We start from the raw sequence: 25,737 nt of genomic DNA, 5'->3' as shown, positions 1-25,737 counted from the left end.
CATACATCTTAAAAAAATTAATGCATCATCTATTGCAAGGGGAATGATTTGCATGGCACATCTATTTTTAAATGTTTTTTCATCAGGGCTTCTACTGTTTGACACAGCAGAAGTGGAAGTGACCACTTCCCTCCTGTCACTTTGCTTCAAGGGCCCTTTAGGGTGAGGACAGTCATGGTAAGAGTAAAGGAATTGATTCCACAGGGGTGGGGTTTTCTGGCTACTTCCATTTGAAATCTGAGCTGAGATTGAAAGGTTTGTGAGTGGTTTATAGAAGCATTAAGAGTGGCCTAAGTTTTTCTTTAAAATAATTACCAAATTTGGGGTTGTGGGTTGTTGGGTCCTCTCAGTGTATTACTTGTGAAAGCAGATGTTTATGCAACATGATGCTTCTTGTTTCTCTTTCTTTGATTTCTTTGATTTCAAAAGTTGTGGATGCTCACTTAATTATGAATGTCTCCAGAGCCAGATGATGATGATGATTAAAACTTGGCATACAGTACTTTTTAAAACACTAATCTTCACAAGATTCTCTGTAATTAGATAAGTATTCTCCTGACTTCACAGAGAGGAAAACTGTAAGGGTCCAAACCTGCCTCTGTTGTGGAGCTGCTGTCAACTCTTAAGGCTCTTAATAGCAGAAGATCAAGCCTTTAAGTGATTTGTCTAAAGACAAGTAAGATGGTGGGAGAGTTTGATTGGATCTTGGGTGTTCTTGATTTGCAGGCACCTGGCTGATAGCTCAAGATGTCTTGCTTGACATTTCTGCTTTTTTCATTTTAGTGTGTATCTTCAAAGGTCATAAACTTTATATATAACTTCAAAAAGCAGTGTACGGTAAGTCAAGCCTACACCTGTTACTGAACCTCGTGCTCATCGCTAGCATTTTTATTTTGACTGTCTCTCTCTACTGCTGATAAGACACCCCCAGAAATAAAATCGGAGAAATTGTGGATATAAAATGAAATCATTTGGTTACTATCAGAAGCACAGTAAAGGAACTGAGAAACAACTCAGGTATGATGATAAGAAAAGTTATAAGTAGAAAGGCTGAAATACTCAGATAGAGAGATGACTGTGTTCTTGAGTGGTGGTTGTTTTGTTAGTGGTGCTTTTACACTGTCACGTAGGACTGCGGCAGGTTCGTACATGGTAGAGCAGGGCAAGGTGCACCCCCAGTGTGAGGGGCTGACTGAGCTGGTGGGGGGACACTTCACACCGTGGGAGCAGGAGCCAGCATGGTGTGTGTGATGGTGAAGGGAGCCTGAAGTATCATGTTCAACCCCCACCCTCTCCACTCACACATGCAGAGTCAATGTAGCTCTTTTGCTGGATGAATTACTGCTCCATGTGGACATCTACTAGTCGGGGCATATCAACATGTAGGATTTGGGCTCTTGAGAATAGCCACAAAACAGTTTAAATTTCCCTTCTACTGCTTTTCACCATCTCCCTTATTAAAGATAACCTTGGTTACTTTTCTGTGGCTGATTAATATGTCAGGTGATTAATGACTTTCATCTGACACATCAATGGGATTAAACCATGGTGAAATACATCCTTCCACTCCTATTGTTGCTTTCAACAAAAGAAGTACAAAAGGGGTTGTCTCACTAGAAGCTCTGCCTGTATTTCTGCCTGTTTCCAATTACCTTGCTTTTGGATATGTGTCTGTGGGGCTGAGTTGGGGTGGCAAAAGTTGTTGAGGGAAAGTGATGAAAGCGCATCTGAAACATTCTAGGAATAACATGGGCAGCTTGATGAGAATTTTTGTTAATCTTGTTGATCAGCGGTTGCCAGTTTAACATGATTACGATTCTATCAAGTGCTCCTGCCAGTAGTGCCTTTGCTCTGAAAAGCACCATTTCACTGAATTTTTCAGGGGATGCCTGGTTTTACACATATGAGAATTTGCATTAGATTTAAGCACAAAAAAATTAAGCACGTGCCTTAATTACTTCCAACAAGTATGCCAACACTAGAAGTGTGACTGCAGCACATATGCCTAGATGTGCTAGCTTTAACCTACTAAATATGAGACCTTGTTCTCTCAATTTGGCAGAATGCTGTGTGCAAAGGTGCAGTTTCCCTGATGCCAGTGTCTGAGTGCTGCTTGATCTGGCTGAAAACTGATTCTCCTTTGTCTCTTTGCTGCTGCCCCCTCCCTCCCTCCCTGTCTTCTAAGTGGATTAATTTTCAGCTCAGCGCAAGCAGATGAGCACTGGTGCAGCTAGCACAAGCAGTTGGTGGAGATTAGAAGTTATCCCACCTCCCCTTTAGAGTGAGATGGACTGATGCAGGCATAAAGCAATCCTAGGACTGTGGCTCACCTACTGCGTGTAGTTAATTTTAAAGATGTAGTAGTATTTGCACATACAAATCTGCAGAGGACTGTGCCTGGTTTGAATGTTCCTGCCCAAGCCAGTGCCTCTGCTGATGCTACTGCTGACTGCTTTCACAGGCCAAACAGTGCAACAGCAGTGTTCTTGCTGCATTGAAAGTAGATGTGTATAAGGATTGTTTATTTGCCAAGCTAAAGCATGGAATTTCGGTTAAGGTGAAAATAATTATATTAAGATTCAGTACAAATGATGTAGGTGTGTAACGTGGCTACTGTGACTAGTGAGTGGCAAGAAACTTATACTTGAGTACTGTGCTGATCAAAAAGTTACTGGCCTGGATTTGCTTGTACAACTGTGGGCAATTTTTATTGCAATGAAAGTTACTTAAATTTTAAACAAAGCTGACATCATATTCTTTTGACCTAATTCCCAGGCTTCTGTATTCTTACTAAAATGATCCAGGATGTTATGATGCAGCACACTGCAGAATGGAACTCTTAGGAAAGATTGATACAGCACTGGTGTTTGAATAGGAAATGGAGCATGGCAAATTCTGAGACAATGCTGTCATCTTCAGACATGAAGGGTTGTATGTGTAGCTCCTGGGTGGAAAGCTGCAGTTTGTAGTTTGAAAATAAAACTGCTGAAAAGCGAATCTATGAAGAACCATGATACCTCTCGCTGTTTGTTGTTGCATGAGTGTATGAGGCCGTTTCCTTTTCTTTAAGTAGTACTGCTAGTTTGCATATCACTAGATGCCCAGTTTTCATTAACACAAGTTTACTTTTTTCTAACTGGCAGGAAAATATCATTGAGCCCTTGTGGAATTTTCCAAACTTCCACTACCAAATTCAGTTTACTACATTCTTCCTTCTAGACAGCTTGCTCCCATGACAACCCCATGTCAGATGATGCATGTACAGACCCTTAGTTTCCCATAACTTTGTCCTTGGGATGACACCAGTGACATTTTTCTCATGATCTTTAAAAACATGGGAGAAAAATAGTACTTTTTTTTTTCTTTAAGAAGTGCAAGTTGTCATTTGGAAAGCATCCTGCCCCAATATAAGTTTCAAGTATGTGGAAATATTAAGGACAATCAAAAATACATTATTTTGTTTTGAAAGTTAGGAAATAAAGGTTGTGTGTGTTAAAAGAGTGCAGCTTCTGTTTAGGCACACAGTATGTCAGTATTCCCTGCAGAGTCAGCTTGTTGCTTTTACCCAGGTACCATCTGGATGCACAGTCTTGACTCATTGTGGTTGTAATTACAGCCTGCCTTAGAGGCATAGGCATATACTTGTATAAGTGGTCCATCCATTTGCAATGAGGACGAAGGCATTGGAAAGAAGTGTAGAGCATTTTATCTTGCTATATCTGTGGGTATGATTCCAGAAGTCCTAATGCCTTGCATTGAACAATGGAACTCCAGGGTAGATGTGTGTCTCATATGACTCTTAATACCCAAATACCCAAGCCAAGCTCACCTGCAGTGCGCAAATCCAAACAGAAAGCAAAGGTGTATCTCCAGTACAGAATTAGCTTCTGTTTACCCTGGCATCAGTTCCCCCCCATACCCCAACCTCCCCCCAGAATGTCTTAACTTAGGCTATAGTAAGCTAACAACAGGCTGTCAAGGTTTCATTTCAGTCTGAGTTAGCAGTCCATGGGCTTTGCTCTTAAAAGGCAGGCCAGCCAAGCTGATAATATTTCACTGCCGTGCCGTAATTACCCCTGAGTAATACTCTCTTGTCCATTTCTTTTTTTATACACTCAAAACCACCAGTAATGTCACTTTAACCCTCCATTTGTCTGCTCTGTTTTGCTTTCCTACAGTATTGGAACAGCAGTGCCATAAGGAGCATGCCTGCACAAAAGTTTGCTGAAAGCAGAGGTCTAGTACAATTGTGCTGGCTAATCTGTAAAACCTGTAATTTGGGGAAAATGGATCTAAAGAAACTGTTTGAAGTTCAGTGGACAAAAAAGAAGAGGAAATGTCAAGCAGACAAGAAGAAATTAATTCAGTCTGCTGAAAGGTTTTGCTGCCAAGTATTTTGGTATGATCTGTGTTAGCAATAAGTAACTCCATTTGGAAATTATTTTACACGCAGAATTGTTGTCGTATTACTATTATAAACAGCAGCTCTATGCTGGGGCACAAAATCCTGCACGCATTCGTGGATCAACCAAGTAAAAACATGGTATTTCCCGCAGGAAATCTATCCCAGCATGCAGACTAGTAAAGCACTATAGAGGATGCAGCTGCATATGTAGGGCTTTGTACAGACGACCCTCCCTCTGTGCTGGAATAGCTCAAGCTGTAATTTTTTACTAAAGATGCATCCTTAATGCTTAGGCATCAAGTAATTTCTGCTGAAATGTTAGACTTCTTCCAGTTAGAGCTGTCTGAAGATCTGCTACGTAGTCTTTACACACCTAAATGTTTGCTGGATTATGCTGGTAGTTTGTTTAACAGTTCGTGGCTGCTTCTGCCCAGTTATTTTCCATTAGACTTAAAGTCTGTCTCTGCATGCAGGAAACAGAGAAAACTTGACAGCTGTGTTTCATTCTCTTTTCACATCTCAGTGTTTCATCTGGCACAGGTTTAGTGAAATGTTTCATGAGATCTGAAAATTTTATTGCCGCTTTATTTTTTTGCTACCAGGTTTCATTGTAGATGCAAATTGGCTTTTCCAGAGTGCGGGCAGAAATGGTGCTACATTTTTGACTGGTTGGGTTTTTTTGGTGTCTGATTGTTTTGAGTTTTGTCTCCTTCTAATTACTTAAAACAAATTGGATCAAGGATAAAGGTTGCAGGACTGTAATACTTTTACAGCTGTATTAAATGTCATCTTAGGAAACAAATTTGTCTGCTAAATTTGTAGAAAAGGAAACAAACATTATTTTAAGCCAACCATGCTGCAGGAAGAGGATGGTGGAATGTTGCCTGCTAGTATTTTTATTACCATCATCATCATCATTCACCCTTTTTAAATATTAAGGTTGTCCCTTCTGCAAGAAAAGCTTCGATGCTTTTTTTTTTTTTTTTTGACCTGTTTGCTTTTATTCCTGAGGATAGATGAAGATACTTTATTCAAGCATCAAATTAATTACTCTTGTGCAGAAGACAGTTGATCAAAGTGTGGTTATATTTCTTGTAATTACATTTCCTTACCATCTGAGCAAGCACTGTAGTTGCATGCTACCTGTCTGGTTTATCAGTGTCATGTAGAAAATCAGTAACTAGCCTTTCCTGTAACCGGAGGGATTCTGGCAGTTTCAACTAGGTGCTGAGCCTGTGAGAATTCGATTTGCCTGCACTTGATGTTGCAGAACTTGACAGTGGTTTGAGTCTAGCTTTACTAATACAGAAATCTTTGCCAGTGCTCTCAACGCCCAAGAATTTTCCTATTTCCGCATGGTTGTTTCCTGTCTTGGGCGAGGTAGGCTATTGTATGAAGATTTCTTTCGGTTTATCATTTCTAGTAGCCATGAGAATAATTAGAAGAAGGAAAAAAAAAAAAAAAGACTTGGAAGGAAAAGGGGATACACACTAAATGCTTGTCTTGCTGGTTTTGGTATGGCATTTCTGAAAACCTAGTGGAATCCTCCTTCTGTGGATGTACAGCCTGAATATACAGATGAACCTGTAGTAGCCACTTTATCATTCTCTTTCTAGGTAACATTCTGTACCGTACTCCCCTATTTATCATCTCTAACGTAGGTACATATGGTATCTTTGTAAGCCTGGGTTTACTGGGATTCAGTAGTTAGAATGGAGTAACTGTGACGCAGCAGAGAATTTGGCATCTTGTGAATGCCATGTTGTTGTGTTGGCACAATGTATAAATGATTTCCCCCTTTTTGTTTTGCTATTAATGATCAACTTCAGCTGTTGTGCTGTGAGTGTTGGAGCATGCTGCACATCAGAATGCTCAGAGGCCTCACAGCTTTGCGTGCACGATTATCTGTACGTGCCAGAGATGGAAATTGAACATCTAATTACTTTATAAGATTTGTGAACAAGAGATTTAGAGCCTGCTTAGCCTCTGCTTGAAAAGTACTTTCTGTGTGATTTCAAGTCTGCTTTTGCTCTTCTCCTCAGGTCCTTTCACAGATGTTGTCACTACAAACCTGAAACTCGGCAATCCTACAGACAAAAATGTGTGCTTCAAAGTTAAGACCACAGCACCACGTAGATACTGTGTAAGGCCTAACAGTGGAATTATCGATGCAGGAACATCAATTAATGTTTCTGGTAAGCCATTCAAGCAGTTTTTGGTGATTGAAAATAGCTTTTTCTAATAAATTATTCCTTGGAATGCTTGGCAACCTGCAAGTATTTTGTTGAATCTTTATAAAAGCAAGAGGTTGTGATTTTGTGGGGAAGCATCCATTTCATATATCCTTCCCTTATTCCTGGTCTAGCAGTAATAGGTTTGGTTTTACATCTTGTTTTCAAGGGAAAAAAAGGGAGAAGTACATAAATCACTTAAGATAATTCATTAACAGCCTTACCAGCCTAGCCAAACCACCACTGCTGCAGCCCTGCCCTCCCTGTGGGATTATTTTTGTACGGTTAGTTTTTTGCCAGCTTAACTTCCTGAACCAGCTCACCGCAGGGTCACACAAGTGCTTGGACAGGCATGTCGAGGGAGGAATAACTGAGCGGGCTGCAGCCACGGGGTTTTAGACAAGCGTTGGCTGTTGCCAAACTGCCTAATATAACTAATAATGAGAACATTCACCTTCAAACCATACTTGTTTTGTGTTCCTTGAAGATAGAACATGCTTTGGTGTTAGAAATGCCAAGTGACTAAATCTTTGCTGTTCCATAGGAAAAATTAATGATTTTCTCTATAATGAGTCAGTAGCTCTTGATTTGCCTGAGTTTGGTAATGGAAAAGCAAAGGAGTGGCTTACTTTGAAAGCACGAAGAGCTGAGTATATCCCATAAACAGAATGTCTGTATATTAACTTGCTGATGATGCGTGCTTGATCTGTTTTCTCAATGACTTCTCCAGTCCATGTTTTTAATAAAGAATTCTGTCAAAGCATGTAGTAGTGGCATACTGCATGAGTGAAGTCTGACTTCTTAATTAAGAAAATTATTTCTATAAACATACAGATATATTTTTTACTATTTCTAATAAATTTTAGTATTGGCATGATAAGAAAAATTACTTACTGATAGGTTATATGATTTGCTGTTACTGCTTACCAAACTTTTCTAGCCTGGAATAAAAAAAAATTTGGGAGCTAAAACTACTGCTTTTCACTTGAAAAAAAAAATGTAAAAGTCAAGACTTCAGGTTTTTACTCAACAAAATGTAAAATATTTAAACTTTGCCCTTGAAGAGCTTGCTTCAACAAAATAAAAACTGATCCCAAAAATACTTTGCAGTGTAACATAAGAGACTCTAATCCTGTAAGTCTTCTTGTGCATGCCTACGTTTGCACACTCATTGATCTGTTGTCTTTAGGATTTCTATTGTGTCAAATTGAGCATGCATATGATTGCAGAATTGTGCCTCGCTCGCAGTTAATGTCCGGGGAGTGTCAGGAGAGGAGATAACCAGTGCAGTGTGGTAGCAGGTGATGTGGTGGCGCAGGCAAAGCATTTCTGCTTCAGGAGAGGGCTAGCACATATCCAGTAAGCTCTGAAATGACTAATACGTAAATGAAAAAGCTCCCTAGAGAGAAATTGAGATTTTTAAAACTCGGGATGATTCCCAAGTAAAGCTGTCTGTCATCCGTATCTCTACTAGCTGCAGGAAGCATATTAAATGCATAGAAATCAATGAAGTGATAATGAAAATTAGTATGGTTTCTAGCTACAAATTATCTTCGTGCTATAAAGATGTGGATTCTTTTCCTCTTTCAGATGAACTTCAAAATTAAAAGCTTGCTTCCTTTGTAGGCAGGTACCACGCTTTTTTAAATGTCACCTTGATCTCAACATTGTTTCCTTAAACTTCTCCTTGCAATGACCCTTCACTCTACCTTGAGCAGAATACAGTATAGGCGAGCGCTGTATGAGCCATCTTAGTTACGCTGACAGCATGCCTACGTCTCGCTCGCTTTTCCAGCCCGGTTCTTCCCAGCAGCATACCAGATAGAGCGTGGATCTAGTCCAAGACTTGACTGAAAGTATCCCGTTATGAGAGACTGCTGTGCTACACCTAAGCTATGCTTTGCTCTTGCTTACGTAGCTTTGAAAAACTTTCCCTTTTCTGATAACTATTTGTAGTGGTTTATGATTCAGTTAGTTTTGCAAATGGCTATGGTGTATTTATTCACAAGCTCACATTTGTGTTCTACATATTTTCATGGTGATAATAACTTAGTAATAATAAATAACAATCCTAAACTGCTGGTTTCTACATTAACATATTTTAAAATGCAAGCAGTACATGTTCATTGTTCTTTAGGTAATATATAGAGGTAAATTTATAGGTAGATGTGTTGCACAATTCTGGGGTTATATATATAATTCTTTATTTCTTAAAACACTCTAAACTGAAGCTATCTTGTGCTGTGGCTGAATTTCTCTTTAATAGAGCTGTATATATTGCACTCCCGGTAGCTTCTTTAAACCATGCATGGGACCTAACTTTGGACTTAAAGGTAGCAGTGTCTTTGGTTCTGATTACCAGAAGGGATCTTTTGGGGAGGGGGTGTAAAAGAGGGAACTTTCATTAACTTACAGAACATAATTGTTTTCTAATTCACAGAAAGGAGGGAGATGTGTTTAACCTTTGCTTTGAAGTAAAGTGTCTTAAGAACAGAGGGCTGATTTTTGAGTTAATGAAGTGAAAAATAAATAGAATTTGTTTCTTTGCCTCTGAGTCAGTTATTTTTCAGTCATGTAATTCAAGTCTTGCACAGGGCATAAAAATAGGATTTGAATAAATAGGACTTGAATTCTTCCAAAACTAGTGAAAATACTACCAATGAGAAATTGTTAGAACATAGTTAATACAGTAATAATTTCCGGACACTTAAACTAATTGGGCTGTATTTACTATATGCAATCTGTCCTCTTGAGAATTGCTGATGGAATTGTAACGCAGCCGCTTGGTAGCACTGCACTGGTGCTGCAACTTCTCTCTCCAAAAAATCAGTGTCTAAGCATAGTGGCATGAAGCTCTAGAACAATTTATTAGTTTCTCAGAATATTACTGACCGAAGCTGAGTTTGGGGCAGTTGTATCTTCCTTGTGCTGTAGTATTTGTTACACTCTTGTGAAACTATAGCTGTACTATTCCGATGTAAGTATTTGAGAAGATATTCTGCCCTAAGACAGAGGCAGCAGTCAGAATGTTATACCACTTTATTTCCTACTAGTATGTTGGCTCATTTGAAACATATGAAATGCTGGAATAGTAAAGCTTGCTTTATTCTAGGGAATCTCAAATACTGGCTTCTTATGCCATTTCACAGCTTTTCCTAAATATCAGCATTTAAGGCCCTGTCAGCATGCACTGCTCACTGCGATGGCAGGTTTGTAGCCCCTGTTTTCACCTGTTACATAATTGCATGTAATTTTAACAGCTGAGTTTATGTAACTGTCAGGAAGTGTGTGTGTGTGCTGTCATCGGATTTTATTGCATTTGGTCTGAAATAATTCGAAGAGTATTTGCACACATTCCATTTTTGTTTAACATGCCTTATTTCAACAAAGATATCTGATTTTGTGGCTTCTGAGAGGTTGGAATGTAAATAAAAGGCATGAATGGATTACAAAGGAAAAGTGAAAAAATGAAAGCAGATGCTGATGAGTCTGCAGATAGGTATATAACAGGGAAGAGAGGAAGTACAGATTGTACCATCTGTGCACGCTGTCCCGCTGAAGACAGCAGTCTGAACATGCTTCCTAAAAATGGGGAGAAGCTGACGTTATCCTTAGGCTGCTGTCGAATATCCTTGAATTTTTAGGTTTTTGTAAACCTGCCTGACTTTGAAAAGGCAGTTGGTTGGCATTGCCTTCAGGAGGGTGCTTGTGCAGCTGCTGTTCTCTTTGGTGGCAGTGGGGCTGCCCCTTTTGCTACAGTCACCGATGGTGTCCTGCCTGCTGCTGCGGCCCCCAGCTCTGCCAAGGCAGCATCACTGCTGCGTCCGGCTCCCCCAGGACTGCATAGCCACTGCCCCGTTTCGGTTTGGTTTTATCCACTTGATTTAGGAGAATCTAGCTTGATCTTCATAGATTCAACGTTTCTTAGTAGTATTGAAGTATTTACAGAAAGAACTATGTAAACATGGAACTAGTGTGGAGTGGTGCAGTGGATTCTGCCTGTTTGCGTAGATACAAGTGTCCTTGGTTCACCTCTAGCGGAGCTGATCAAATTGCACAATGATCTTGAGGCTTGCCCCTCTGGCTGCTTGGGGTGTTTCATGTAGTGGTGACATAAGTGTGGTAGATTGGATCTATCCAGACCATAAAGAATTTCATGTAGTGCCATTTGGGAAAACTATCTTTAAAGCTAGAAAATAAAAATAGATTCACAGACTACTGAATGGACTACTTAAGAGTAAACACTGTGGATGGAAATGTAATAGCAGGAAGTTACTAGCAATGTTTCTTCAGAATGATTCTTGGGGCTAATCTTGTTTAATGTTTAATTCTGGCACAAAGAGTACGCTAAAAACACTGATGATGATGAAAAGTTGGGAGGCTGAAGATACACAGCAGAACTGGGTGTCCTTGAAAGCTACAGTAACAGAAACAGAGGATGACTTTCATCAGAAAAACTGCAAAATCATGTACTTGGCGAATAAAATACTCCTGCTATAATTGCAAGCTTGTTAAATGAAGGGGGCTGGCTAGGGAGACCAGGATGCTGAGATAATGTATCTGTGCATAAGACAAAACAGGCTGGAAAATGGAAGAGATAAGAGGGTATAAATGCTGTTGTCCAAGGCACTAGTAAAATTTCCTGAGTGTATAATCAAAGTAGCTCATACAGAGGAGTTCAAGCCAGAACGGGTGCAGAGGATGAATGGGGAGCCTGGCCCAGAGCAGACCCACGGAGTCTGGCGTGCTTAGTTTACCAGAAGGCCAAGAGTTGCTGTGATTGATGTCTTGGAGTGCGCTAGAAGTAAATGGCTCTTCCCCTTCTTTGATATTTAAGCATAAGGGCAGTATTGGTCCAGGACCAAGTAAACAGGCCATTAGTAAATGTAGATGGAAACTAGAGGAAGGTTGCTGACTATCTGAGCAGGGGGACTTTTCTGTTCCTTTTGCTCTTGGAAGGGAATGTTAGATCCTAGCAGGTGTTATGGGATAGAATCTTGCCTCCTTCCGTGTTTCTTGCTTCAGATTTCCTCTGTTCCTTGAGAAAGCAGGTTTCCTGTAGGAAAACCAGAAGTGTTTAATGCTTCTGACGTTGTTAATAACTTTGCCAGTAAACTGTTGTAGGAAAAAGAAAGAGCATATTGGGTGGTCACTGCCTCTCCTTTGCTATCTACAGAGGGCCTTGCGTAAAGCATTGGGAGTATAGCAGGAATGTGTGAGAAAACTGGTATCCATTTCTTTGGAAACACTTCAGAGCAGGATGTACATAAGGTCAGTCCTTTGTGTTTGAATTTTGAGACAGACGAGTAGGCTAACAAATACAACTTGCCTTTCTCCTCATTCCATTGATTTCTCAATGACTTTGCAGGTTTTGCTTGTGGTAGAATACTTTCGGTGCTTTAGGTGTGATGAGATCAGTTTAGAAAGTGGTTGAAGTACATACCTCTGCCTAATGGATGCTGGTACTAGTAAACTTGAAGATCATGTTAATCATTCAGTTTCTTAGAACTCTGGGTTCTGATGAAAGCTGGTCAGAAACTTGACCAGGTGAGATGACTGATTTGATAAGGCATTCTGTAGGAACATACGCTTTTTACATAATTCTTGCATAAGGTATGAAACTTCCAGACAACACAGAGGAGCCAGAATCACACTAGTGAATTCTCCAGCAATTAGGGCAGTTACATGAAGTGACCTTTCACAGAAGCCTCCAATAGTATGTGAATAAATGTTGAAATGGTTTGGTTTCCTCTTTAACAAAGTACACATTTTTGAGTTTCCCATCTGGTTTACCAGACATTTGCTGAATAATTTGTGTCCATGTGGCTTTCATGTATTGATCTAAAAATACAAGTGCTAACAACGTTTGTACTGTCAGGGCCTCTCTAGCTGCTTGCTCTTACGATTCACTGAATGGAATTCAGAGCAGCAATTGTTTGGCTTTTGAGAATGGCTTCAGCACTATCACTTGGGAAATAATTTTCAAATGAGCTTATAGTTGCACTCGGCAAAGCAAACTGATAAAAATTCAGATCTGGAGAAGTTCTATAAACAGTAGATAGTTTTGACTACTCAGTTGGATCTTACACATTATGTAGATTTAAAATCAGTTAGGTCTCTACGACGGGAGAAAAAATGACGCTGCTGCTTTTCAGTGATGTATCATGCAAGGTTGAAATACGTGTGCTTTCACAGTACAGGCACTTCTGTTTGGAAAGATAAGTTCTAAAAGTAGCCTGTACTTTGCAGATGTTTGTTTTGGACTAGTATTTGATTACTGTAAGGTGAATTAAAAATGTGTGATAATTTTTAAAGCACCTAATCTGAGAGAATTTGCTGTCTTCCTTCTCTTCCATCTTTAAAAGACATGTGGTTGTTGATGGCCACAGATTGTGTGCTTGATAAAGGCAGCACAGCCATAACATGTTCTGCTCATTGAAGGAGGCAAATTTTTTTGCCTTCATTTCTAAAAAAATGGGATCATTGAATATTGCTTTGGTACGTCAAACCCCTGCGATTAGTGCATATGAATTCGGGCACATAATGTTAATAGAACTGGTACTTGAAAGTAATCCTAACTCTGAACTGCTTCCCTTAGTGGTTGAATTGAGGGACTAGAATAGCCTTTATGGGTCGTAAAATGTGAATTTTTAAACCTTACACAATTATTTTTTTTATGCTAGCAGTAATTGCAGTATATGCAAGCTTCACTTTAAATTTGAGTGGGTAATAGCTTTTTGCAATATTTCATAACATGTTTGTGTAAACTGCTTATTTTCACGTGTTCTGTCTCATGTTGATGCTAAACCTGTGTGTGTTAATGTCACAGTAGCTGAATGTGCAGGTGTCATTTGCAAAATGTAGGGTTCTGAGGGGCCACTGTGATTAAAGAATATTCCATGTGAATGAAATGCCTAACTCTCCCTCTTTGAGTTTCTTAAACATGTTACTTCTTCACCCAAAAATAAAAGACATGGGAATTCCTAATATGAAGTTAATTTTTAAAATGTTTTTGTTTTAAAAGTGCGCGCACACATGCAGCCTAAATGTAGTGTTCCTTGCTCTCTGCCCCCTGACCAAGTTATTTTCTGCATAAGTAAATTCTGGAATTTTTTGAATTTTTGAATGGGGAGAAACACATTTCTTGTATACCTTTCAGAGGCGAAGTTTATGTAGCATTTAACCATAAACTTTACAGCTGTAAATTGGTAACAAACTTTCAGCAACTTGTTTTGCAAGAGAAATACTTGTACCTGATAAAACAAATACCATGAGACTCCTAAACTTTGTAGAGGAAATTTCCATCCTGAGACTTGAACTTAAAGCTTTAAAAGGTTTGACTTTGCCTCTGTAGCTGTTCTTGGGAACCATCAGCAGTACTGTGTGTACAGCTAATCAAAATGCCAGCTTGTTACTTCTGCCCCAAGGATGGAGGAAAAAAGAAATAAGCTTTCTCTGAGAATTTTCCCTTCTGTCTCAGAAGATATGTAAATTATCCCATTTACTTTAAATTACTACTATTATCTTGCTGTAGTTCTGTATGGAGTATTGTACAGTAATCAGCATTTCCAAAATTCTCTGACAAAAATCTGGACTGAAGAAGTCTCTTTTATGTTCTTGTAAAGTTTTGGTTTAAAGTGCAGTTCCTGATCTCAGCTGCTGCTTTGATCATAATGGACAAACTACTTGAAACCATTTTAATGTTTGTATTTCTCAGATCTGGGAATTGTATCATCAGCACATGACTATTCATCAGAGCAATGTAACGTAATGTGTTTCGGGTTTTTCTTGCAGTGATGCTACAGCCTTTTGACTATGACCCTAATGAGAAAAGTAAACACAAGTTTATGGTTCAGTCTATGTTTGCTCCAGCTGATACTTCAGATATGGAAGCAGTAGTAAGTATGGAAATTAATTAAAATGGTTTTCTTTCTGATTGTATAATTTTATAAGGTCTTTTACTCTGATGCTTAAGGGCTGTTGTTAAACCACACTGGAATGATCCTTGAAAGCTTTGCCAGATTTTCATCTCTGCATGGCAAGGTGTCTCCTGTTTATTTCAAGCCCCAGGAATCTTGCACTGAAAAACACAGTTGGTGTCTGTGGTTGCTTCTTTAGGATGCTGCTGCCAGTAATGGGATACTAAGCCATGAAACAAACATGCAGTAGTTTGTAATTTTTTTCAGTGTATCGCTTCTTGGAAGGACCAACTTGAACTATATATTCTAGAAATATATATAATAACTTCTAAGTCTGTGGCATCTTTTGTATTTTATACCTCTACTCTTGATCTTGAGTCTTCCCTTGAGCAGCTCCTTTTCCCAGCAAGAACCAGGAAGATGATTTACAAGTATTGCATTTTTCTTTTTCCCTGCCTGTGTCTGTTGTGGCTTAGTTAAATGAAAGTCCCTCTGATATTTTGTCTTGTGGCTTACAAATGAGAGTAACAGAAGCATGTAGGTACTGAAGCAGAGGACAAAAGATATAGAAATAAGATGTCAGGCTACATTAAGGCAAATTGGAAAGGAGCAAACCAGTATGTCAGCCTGGTGGCTTTTCCTATAACAGCAAGATTTGCTGCAGCAAGAAGGCACAAGGACGCTTTCTCTAGCTTTTGTTAGTCTGAGAGAATACTCCAGTAGCTATTGGGGACACAAGAAAAAAAGGCCATTGCTGTAAAGTGTGGAGCTTGTCTGTGTTTGTATGCATTGTATTACTTAAAAACAAAAAAAAAACCCAGAAAACCTCAGAGTATGTATCATGGTGTTTTTATAGTAGTCTTTACGATATGCATCTTCTTCTGAATAGCTTTTTTAAGCTGCAGCGATTTGCAGGGTTAAGAAAATTTCCCTCCTGAAAGAGATTTATGGAATTATATTTATTTAATGGCCTCAAAATAAGATCCAGTGGGAGAAACAGCAGTAGTAATAAAATGTCTGCATCACTAGAAAGATAAGCCAGCCTGCCTTTCTTTAATTTTTATGAGTTACTTTATACCATGGGAAATGTTATTCTTCCAGCACATAATGTTTTTAAGACCTAGATGGCCCTTTCAGTTTTCCAGAGCTCTCCAGATCAGTGTGATTCCTTTTCTGTAACACTTGATTAGTTCTCAGTTTTTAGTTACCACTCTCCAAATCTCTTCTTGTTCTGGATAAACAGGTGAGACAAATTACTGGAGTACTATAAAGCTTTCAACGCTTCACAGGCAGCCAGTGAGCTCGAAATAGAATTCTGACTTCAGCCGCAGAAGAGCTGAAGTATGATTGAACTATTTGGGATGAGACAGATACTTCTCCAGGTTGCGCAGGGGTTAGCCATAATTTGACACCTACTTGACATATGCTGAGCAATACCATGCTACCAGAAGTATAGTCAAAGTGAAGAGAAGCATGTGATAACTCCGGGATATAAATGTGGATGCTTCTTGCTGTATATCACTACTATGAATCATTCCTTTCAGTTCAGGGTTACAGCTGACAACCGAGCAAAGATTTACAACTGTTAATCCCTATTTAAAATATTGGACGGAAACTTTTGTATGGTAGGCTTCCTAGCTGAAGGGGAGAGGATGAGAGGGAAAACTGTCCTTTTTCTGTATGTAGCACATCTGTTAATTGATGCTGAAAAATGAGGAGGGGGAAGGACAGTCCGGTAGTTCATACCAATCAGGAAGAAAACTTTATGTGAAATTTGAAAAGCTTGAATAGGTGCTCTGCTGAGCAAAGACTTTAGAACTGATCAGAGGTGTTGCTATCTTTCCTTTCCTTTGAGTGTCCCCTTCTTGTTTCGTGTGGTTGGGTTTTTTTTTTAATGTTATCATGACCATAGCTCCCCCTATCTATGCTAATTACTCTTACACAATTCCCAGTTCTCTCAAATTAATAGACTATTTAGCATGTTTTCCTTCAGAGCATGTGGTCTGTCTTTATGGTACCACTCATTTACACATTTGGTTTCATTTTTCATCATGTATGTGGTTAACAGTAACAATATAAACACCTGTGGGGTTTTTCCTGAGTAAGATGGTGGTGGTTTGTTTAGTTAATACGCTGCGTTTTTCATCTGCCTTATTATGCTAGTATGTTTAATATTAAATTAATATTAAATTATTCCAGTGGAAAGAAGCAAAACCAGAAGAACTTATGGATTCGAAACTTAGGTGTGTGTTTGAGCTACCAGCGGAAAATGATAAGCCTGTGAGTATTTTCAGATGCTATTGAGTGTTTTAACCTAATACCACAGTACGTCATGTAAAATGGCATGTTTATACAGACAGCTATATAAGCAAAAGACGGAATCCTCTTGTTTCACTGCCTGGATGGCATCACCCTTTGAAAACGCAATATAAATTATTTAAAATCTTAGGGATGCTTAATGTAACTGGCAGCTAATTTGAACAATGTGAGTGCAACACTAGCACAAAGAAATCTTTGAGCTGATCTGTTTTCAGATGAAGAATATTTTAAAAACTTTGAAAGATGCTGACTGATGGTCATAAAGCTCAGACTTCATACTGAAGCAGTTACAACCACCAGCAGTATAAATTTGCCTGTTCAACACTCCAGTATGTTTCCTTGATACAACACTGATTTTAGCAAGTAAATTGGTAGAAAGCTGGTAAGGAGGACACAAATGCAGTTAGGGGTTATATTGCAATTGGCAGCTATAATACTGTAGAATTCTTTTTTGTTAGGGTAGTGAATGCCTCAATTTCTAGTGGAAGGATGTAGTGTCAAACATAGAACTGATGGTGGATTGAATAAACAGAAAAATGTTTCCCTAGTGTGCAGGTACTGAAGGCACAATTGTACTACCTTCCACTGGACAGCTTGCAGTTACCATTATGGTACTGTTATAATGTTATTGTTGTAGTCTCACCATGTCTGCTCTACCCGCTCCGGACAGCGAACACCTGCTCTAAAAGTGGGTGCTTCTGCTTTAGGCCAGGGTACTTTCTGCGTTGTCAGTCTAGAGGTGTGATGAGAGGAAGGAAAATTAAATGAAATTTCTCTATTCTGTTTAGTCATAATTTTTTCTATAATCTCTAAAATTCATTAGGGCAAAACAAAGCACAAACAGTAACAGGATCAATTTCTCTATTCATATAAATAAAATCTTCATGTTAACACTTTGGTGGTGGTTTGGGGGGGGGGGGAGTGGTTTGTATTTTGTGAGAGTTAGGCCCTTTGCATTCTGAAGTGCAGAACATGGGGAGGAAGGCAGGAAAGAGAGGAGGGTTTGGATGTCTGTAGCTTCCTTCCTAACTTTGGCTGCAAGTTCCTCCATCACCACAGAAGCGCAGAAAGATGGAGAGGTGATAGCCAGTTGTGGGAAGTGAAGAGAGAGGGAACTATAGCAGAGCAGGTGGGTAGCTCCTAGCAACACCCTGCTTCCTGGAGTAGCTTCTTGTGTTGTGCTTGGAGGGGTGGGTGGGTGGGACACAAGGTGAGAAGAGCATATAATGTAAGCAGACTGTGAGCAAGTAAGTTCCCATCCATGTTGTGGGACATGGTCTAAGGAGATTTCCTTTTCTATGTGTGCAGGGACTGAAAAGTTGAGGTCATTCCGTCTGCACTTACTGGAGCTGATCTGGTGTTTTCTGTGAAACAGAAAGGGGAAGTAAAGATTATAGAAAGAAAAATGTTTATTTCTTTTGATACAGGCACGTTTCACATGTGCACAGACAATTTTACCTGATTCTCCTCCTACATATGAGGTGTGTGGTGTGGTGTTAATAACTAACCAGAATCACTCTATCCTTTTTTAACAGCATGACATAGAAATAAATAAAATTGTATCTACAACTGCAACAAAGACAGATTCCTCTGTAATGTCTAAATCAATAAGTTCTTCTTTGGATGACACTGAAGTTAAGAAAGTAATGGAAGACTATAAGAGGCTTCAAGTAGAAGTTCAAAGGTTACGGGAGGAGAATAAACAGTTTAAGGTAAAGATACTTGCGGGGGTTTTTTTTCCAGATTTACCCCTTTCCTGAAAAAAAAGCTTCTGACCTAAAGGTTTGGTTGCCTGACTTTGGCACAATGTTTTAATATTGTCTATAAATTAAAGGATAATTCAGGTTTCTTTCTAGAAACAGACAAAGCGTTGAAATCAGTGCTTCCTTTGAAAGGAGCGTATAAGTTATGCAGTCAGAGAAACTGATCGGATAGCAACCCAAACTAATTTCTCCCTCTTTTTTTTTTTTTTTTTACCACCTAATTTTCTCAGTCTGAATTAAGCATTCAGTGTTACATTTGGCCCTGTTCTCTCAAACTGATGGGAGCTTGAGGGCAGTGTTGTGCAAATACTGAGTGTTCTAGTTGTTGAATATATGCAGTTGAAATGACCAAAGTAAGACAGATTAATAGGAAATACACTTCCTGTCACATGCAGCACATCGCTGTGAAATCAAGTAATTGAGAAGCCTTTATCACCATGCTGAAAAACTTCTACAGTAGTTTCATTTGTTGTAAATGTCTAGTTTCATAGATAACAGCTCCAATGAACCCTGTTCTGTCAGCTCTGATGCTGCTTGGCTGGCTGATGCATGCAGAAATACTTTATAAACATTTGTAAGCAGGTTTTGGTTTGCACATAGAAATAATATATGTATATAGGTGAGACACGGCCTTAACTACTCGTGTGCTTGTTTTGCCAGTGTCTCACAATATTATAAGTACAATATGATGATTTTTTTTCTTTTTTCAAATCTGTCTTAAATAAATGCTCTACAGGAAATATCTAGAATTGAGTTAATGTCTTACAGTAACGTGTTAAAAAAGTGAGCTGTTTGTTCCCTTTGTGGAGTGTTAGAAATATTTGTAAAGCATCAGAAAACAACGTTAAATTGCTGCAAGCCACCAGGTGCTGTCAGTGTCAGGCTAGAGTCACTGTTTAAAGGGAGTTAAAATACTTAACATGAAAATGTGTTGTTCCTAGCAGTAGAATTACAGGATAGGTGAACAACATTTTATTGTTTACAAAAGTCAGTTGTCCCCATCCAGACTTACAGCAGTAGTGAGGTATCGGGTGGTAGCCTGTGACTTCTAACAAAAAAATGAAAAATGTTTTCCTCCAGAACATTAGGTGCCCCTTTATATTCAGAAGTCAGAAACACTGACCTAGACAGAACCTTTTGAATTTCACTTACCTGGCAATTTTTAAGGCTGCAGTAACTTCTTACAATTTTATTTCCTGAGCATTTTTTTGTGTATAGACTGGAGGCTTTTGCTTCAGTATCTTCTACTTCTGCACTATAATACTGTATCACATAAAAAGTCTAACACTGTTGCTTCAGCTGTACACGTTGGGTCACAAAGGGCTCATTTTACCATCTCCTAAAGTGGTCTCTGTGTGCGTGGAGTGGAGTGCGCTAACACACGGCTGTGCTGCACAGTAGTTCAATCAAGATGTGGGGAACACCATCTCCACTGGAAATTATAATTAGTGTTGTGATGTTGTTTTATGTGTTGTCTCATACACCTTCAAGTTAAGAGAGCTGTCAGACTCGTACCAAGAAAATATCCTACTTACTGCCATTAGTTTCAAGTCAAAATGTCAGCATTAATATGATGGGGGGAAATAGATTTCCCTTCAAATGCTGGTGAAATTTACTTGTGACACCTAACAAGGGGAATAATGAATATAATTGCCTTAAAGTTGCATATTTTTCACAACTTACCTTAGTTATACGGAAAAGCACTTTTCCCAACAGCACTGTATTTGTTTACAGAGCAAGAAAGGCATCTTCATGCCATTCCCTCCATCGTTGTTTTTGGTGTTCTGGAGCTGTCTCCAGGCTTTGGAGAAGAGTTCTTTGCAGGCTTCCTCATTGCATCTCCTATTACCTCAGTCAGCAGGAAAAAACTTCCAAGAGCACGTGGTTTTTGCTCTGCTAGTCAGGCAGATACAGAATTCCTCTTCTACCTCACTACCCTGTCCTTAGGATTATCTAGGAGGTAAAGCTTTAAATTAGATTTCACCTATTTTATTGTGCCCACCTAAAATAAACAGGAACTGGATAAGGTGACTATTGAAAGCTTTTTTTCAGTAGAAATAATCAACGTATCTTCCTTTAGGAAGAAGATGGACTGCGGATGAGGAAGGCACCCCAGACAAACAACCCAATATCTGCTTCTGCAGCTGCTGTCAAGGACGAAGGGCTCAGCTCCAGACTACTCGCTTTGGTGGTTTTGTTCTTTGTCTTTGGTGTAATTATAGGAAAAATAGCCTTGTAGAGGCAGCATGCTGGAAATTGTAAATTGGTTTGATGGTTCTGCCATATCATTGGATTAAATTTATTCATAACAATGTTTAAAAAAAAATTAATGTATGACATCTCACAGGTCTTGCCTTTAAATTACCCCTGCACAAATACTATGTAACATAATCTAGAAAGTTTAAAATGTACAATGAGTGAATGAATGAAAGAGAATACGCTTCAGTGGTGAAGGGGGGGAGAAAATAATGATTTAACACTACAATGGAATATTGTATATGTCATTTTAAACATTCTTAGACCCTGGTACATGTTGCTGGATTACCTCTTTTTAAAAAAAAAAAAGATAAAAAAAAAAGGAAAAATAGAAAAAACTATTCCTCCACTGCTGGAGCTGGCCCTATTGGATGTTTGGAGCTGGGTTAGGCAGGAGGTGTTGATAACTTCTGTAAAATACGTTAATCCGCCATTCTGCTCATAAATTTAACAGTTTCTGTCAGTGTCTTCAACTCTGTGCAAGTTACCAATTTCTTGGCACTTAAATGAATAGTGAGAAGCTGAAAAGAATTGTATGTGGCAATGCTGAATGTGCTAGGCATCATTAAGAGGCATATATTGACTGGTATGACGCTCGTTTGGAATAAAGGTCAATGCCTTGTTCTCATAAAGGGACCAAGCTATATTGCTGTTGGTTCATTTAGTTGAATTAAAATGTTATTCAGAGATGTTTAATGCATATTTAACTTATTTAATGTATTTCATCTCATGTTTCCTTATTGTCACAAAATTGACTAATACTATATGGTATGAAAAGGCACCTGTTTAAAGCCAGTGACTAGAACTAAAAATTTGCTGCTGTAGTGATGCAAGATTCTTCTGCCTCCTGGTGTTTTGGGCACTACAGAATTGTTGGGAGTTTTGATCATCTGAGCATTGGAGAAACAGTGGTCAGGAAACTTTTTGTATGTAAATAAGTCTGTCTAGGGGAAAAAATATTAGTAGTAAACTAGTCCTATGCCGTAAAAGACCAATCCTGTTTGACTATGTAGCATCTTAAAAAAAAAAAAAAAAAAAAAAAAAGAAAAGAAAAATTAAATAAAGCCCCCAAATTAATGTTTCCTTTGTTACTTTTGTCATGTTCTCACAGTTTTAGAGGGTGGGAAGGAAAAAGTATTCTCTGTCAACAGAGTTTATTGCATAAGGAAACTTGCAGCCTTGTTTCAGGATGATTTTTTTTTTTCCAGCCTAATTTTAAAATCAATCCAAACAACCCCATCATGAGCCCCGATAGACCCAAGTGTTGCTCAGAGTAACCATGCTGACTGCTGCATCACCAGGTAACTTCCCATTTTTCAGTGTAGTTGGGTTCAGTAGTTCAGAGGCTTGTTAGCATAGTAAGATTAAGGTAACTTTGTTTCTAAGCATAGTTTCAATACAAAATACACTCAGTCTGTTTTAACATGCTGCGCTTCAGCAGACGAAGTAGCCTTTGAGCAGGTAAATTCCTGTTTGTTCTTAGATGGTAGGTCCAAAAACCATCAGCGACAAAAGGGTTTTATGACACCTTTCAGGATTAAGATACATCTTTTTAAAGTGACTTCTCTCATTCCTTGATTATTCTATGATTTCTTGAGAAAGCTGTTTGGGCTGCAGCCTGTCTGCTAAACCCGTTGACCTTTATATTTGTTCCGCTTGTGTGTCTCAAGGGTTTCCGCCCTTGCAAGTGCAAATAAGTGAAATTTTATGTGAGGTTTAGCAAGAAAATAGGAGGCAAAACTCTTAACTAGTGTGTTCAGCTTATGAACAACCCTCAGAGTACCCCTGGAAGATTCAACAGGAATGAGAGGTGTATCTTTAGCATTTTAAAAAGCTAGTGCCTTGTCTGCTCAGGATGGAAGTGATAAAGCTGAAGTGTGCCTGTAAAGGGCAGAGAAGATGGGAGATGAGCTGGAAAGAACAAAGGAGTGAGTGCGTTATGACAAACTGGGAGAACTGATCAAGGAAAGGATACATTCTGGGCAGTAGAAGCTAAAGACTTACATGAAACATTTTGTAAGAGCCTATTCAGAAAGGCAAGGTTGTACGTGATGTTGCAAACTTGTTGAAGAATATATTTGAGAAAATCTTTAGTGAAGGGAGACTGTAGGTTTGGTTTTTTAAGAGGCTGCAAGTATCTTGATCTCACTAAAAATGTGAATCCCTAATTTGCTTTAAAAAAAAAACCAAAACTTTTTTTGAGCCCTTCGTTCTGCTGAAAAACAGCCTCAAAAAAGTTTGTTTAAAAAAAGAAAAAAAAACACTGTTTTTGCAGGATAGAGGGGGAGGATCGAAGCTTTAAACTGGTCTCTTTGTGAACATATCTGTAGTAATGTCCCAGGCAAATTTTACACACCTTGTTAGCTACCACAGTTGACTCTGCTGGCATAGGCAGCTCCCAGATGAAACGGAAAGCCAGCAGAATGTCTGTCCTTCCAGTGTTTCCTAGTCACTTAGTGATCTGTGACAACTTGGAACTTTAAATCATTTGTGAGCAAAGTTGTTCCCGTTGTTTGCACTCCAGGATTATAACGACATCCCGGAAAACACTCTGATGTTTTGCTAGATGCCTTACAGGTGTGTGGTGATAAAAGCAGCAAACAGAGGACCTTAGTTAGGGATCTGTTGGTAACAGCTGTAGCTGGGGCTGACCTGCACCATCGATCCTGGACAAGACTGTTCCATCAGCTGCTCGTATTTTGGAACTTTACAAAATTCTGAGGTCTTTCCTAACCATTTCTGACAACAGCCTGAGCAGACGGTAGCAGTGAATTGTCTGGGTAATGCTTTGCTTCTGTGGAGCTGAAAATAAATTGGCTGATCAGTGGAATCCTTCTTACCTGTGTTTGACCAGACCCTTTGTTCATATGCAGTAGAAAGAAATCTGAGGATGTCCAAGGTTCCTAAAAGGCCAGTCTGTAGATACATTGCAAAAATATATTGGATGGGTGTTCTTAAGCCACCTGGATCTTTTGTAGGTTGTTTCTTACATGATGATACCAGAGCGAATGTTTTCACGAAATGTTCATAGAAAGTGAATTATTCTGGAGGGCATTGTATATCTTAGGAAGTTATGCATGAAACATAGAGTTTCTAAATAAGATTATTGTCTGGTGTCCCCACGCAACACCAGATATTAGAAAACTGTAATTGATACATGATAGTAGAAATCAAAGTTATTACTCAATCTTAATTATCATCCTTACTTTAAGATGCCCACTTGCATATACATTTATTCTTAATTTTTGTAAGAGCCAGTAGAGGCTGCCTAGATAGTCTTCATTTTGTGGAGCTTTACACTCCTGTCTGCACTCTTTGAGCAAATTTGGTATAAATAGATACCTAAAATGTCTCGAAGCCTAGTACTGGGACGTGAATGGAAAATTATTTCTACTATTTTTATGTAATTACCCACATCTTAAAGCAAATATTCCGTGCATGAATGATCGTAACTATTGCTCTGCATAGGCAGTTGTCAGCTGTGAATGCACAACTGCAGCAATTGCAGATGCAAGCTGGGCACCCAGTTTCAAGTTTCTGTGCAATAGCCTCAGGGCTTGAAGAGCAAGATAATACCACGTGTGTCATGTTGAGAGGGATTGATGTACCATAATGTAATTTTCTAAAAATACAGGATTGTAATAGCTTGATGGTGGTATTCCATGTTATTTTTTGTCCTGAAATGCTGTTAGTGGGATAAAGTTGGAACCTCACTTTGCAAATTGCTAGAGTTTCTTGTCACCAATAAACTATAAGGGTTTCTATTCGCCGCACATGTAAATTTGCAATTCTTCTGATCTTGACTTAGCAGTCAGCATATTTACATAGTGGTGTGCACGCAAAAATGGATTGTTACTGTCTTAAGATACTCGATGTTGCAGTTGCCTAATGAAAGAAGACTATGTCATCCCTTTTCTTTAGAAACGTATATGACACTTTCAGTGCTTAATTGGAACACTTCCTTAATTCTCGGGCACAATGGTGACTTAATTGTAGTATTCAAAGTTTTTGAAACTATACTTCTCTTGCTCTACATGATGTCCTGAAATGCCATATCCTGAGTTCTGTTTTCTGTATAAAAGTAACTGAGAAAAAAACACAACCAGAATCCCTCTGTTTGAAATTAAAGAACATGTAAAACAAGCACTCTGAACTTCATGTTTGTTGTGGCTGTGTTACAGCTGCAATAGTACTTCACAGCAGCACTGGAGCAGCTGGGGGTTGGAGAGCCGCTCGTGCGTTGTTTGAAAACGGGTTAGTATCCGTTACGCAAATCCTCAAGTGAGCAAGTTGAGAAGGGGCAGGTGGCGAGTGAATTTCAGTGTACACACTTGAGACTCTGATTTTGGGGAGTCAGAAACACTAATGTAAGAAGAAGAAAGCAAGCTGTATGTGAGTGAGGCTGATTCAGATACCGTATGGGGAAGTTCCTATTCTTTGTAATTAGGTATACGTCTACATATTTAATTTACCGATTAGAGAATGTATTTGTGTAAACCAATGTTTAGGCATTTTAGAAAGAAAGGAAATACTGAGCATGGCTGCTCGCTGGTATAGTGAAACCTAGCAGTCTCTAGATTCACTTCATTAAAAGATTACAGTAGAATACAGCGCTGGTATAAATCATCTGTTACAGTTAGGTAAATAGTGGGATTTATGGTTCAGGCGGGGCGGTCCTGATCCTTTGACCACAGCCAATTAAGATTTCTTTGTATTATGCTGACAGCTTCATGTATACTGAATTGCTTTGTCTAAAGACTGTCAGCGCAGAAGTGACATTACTCATTGTGCTGTTAACTAACTTTATTTTGATTAGCTTCAGAGGACAAAGTAATTGTGTTTCC

General features: G+C 38.9%; 1 protein-coding gene across 1 annotated transcript in view; it reads left to right on the top strand.

Moving 5' to 3' along the window:
- The window catches only part of VAPB (VAMP associated protein B and C), a 31,976-nt gene extending 10,060 nt beyond the window's left edge, over positions 1-21,916 (top strand). The window contains exons 2-6 of the mRNA XM_037403353.1: positions 6,448-6,600; positions 14,431-14,534; positions 16,755-16,835; positions 18,410-18,586; positions 20,718-21,916. Coding sequence (XP_037259250.1) covers positions 6,448-6,600; positions 14,431-14,534; positions 16,755-16,835; positions 18,410-18,586; positions 20,718-20,876 — 674 coding nt within the window. The 3' untranslated portion in view covers positions 20,877-21,916. The remainder of the gene's footprint in view (positions 1-6,447; positions 6,601-14,430; positions 14,535-16,754; positions 16,836-18,409; positions 18,587-20,717) is intronic.
- The last annotated feature ends 3,821 nt before the right edge of the window (positions 21,917-25,737 follow it).

The sequence above is a fragment of the Falco rusticolus genome, chromosome 10 (genome assembly GCF_015220075.1).
Source record: "Falco rusticolus isolate bFalRus1 chromosome 10, bFalRus1.pri, whole genome shotgun sequence".
NCBI lineage: Eukaryota > Metazoa > Chordata > Aves > Falconiformes > Falconidae > Falco > Falco rusticolus.
This window is presented reverse-complemented; position numbering and strand designations above follow the sequence as displayed.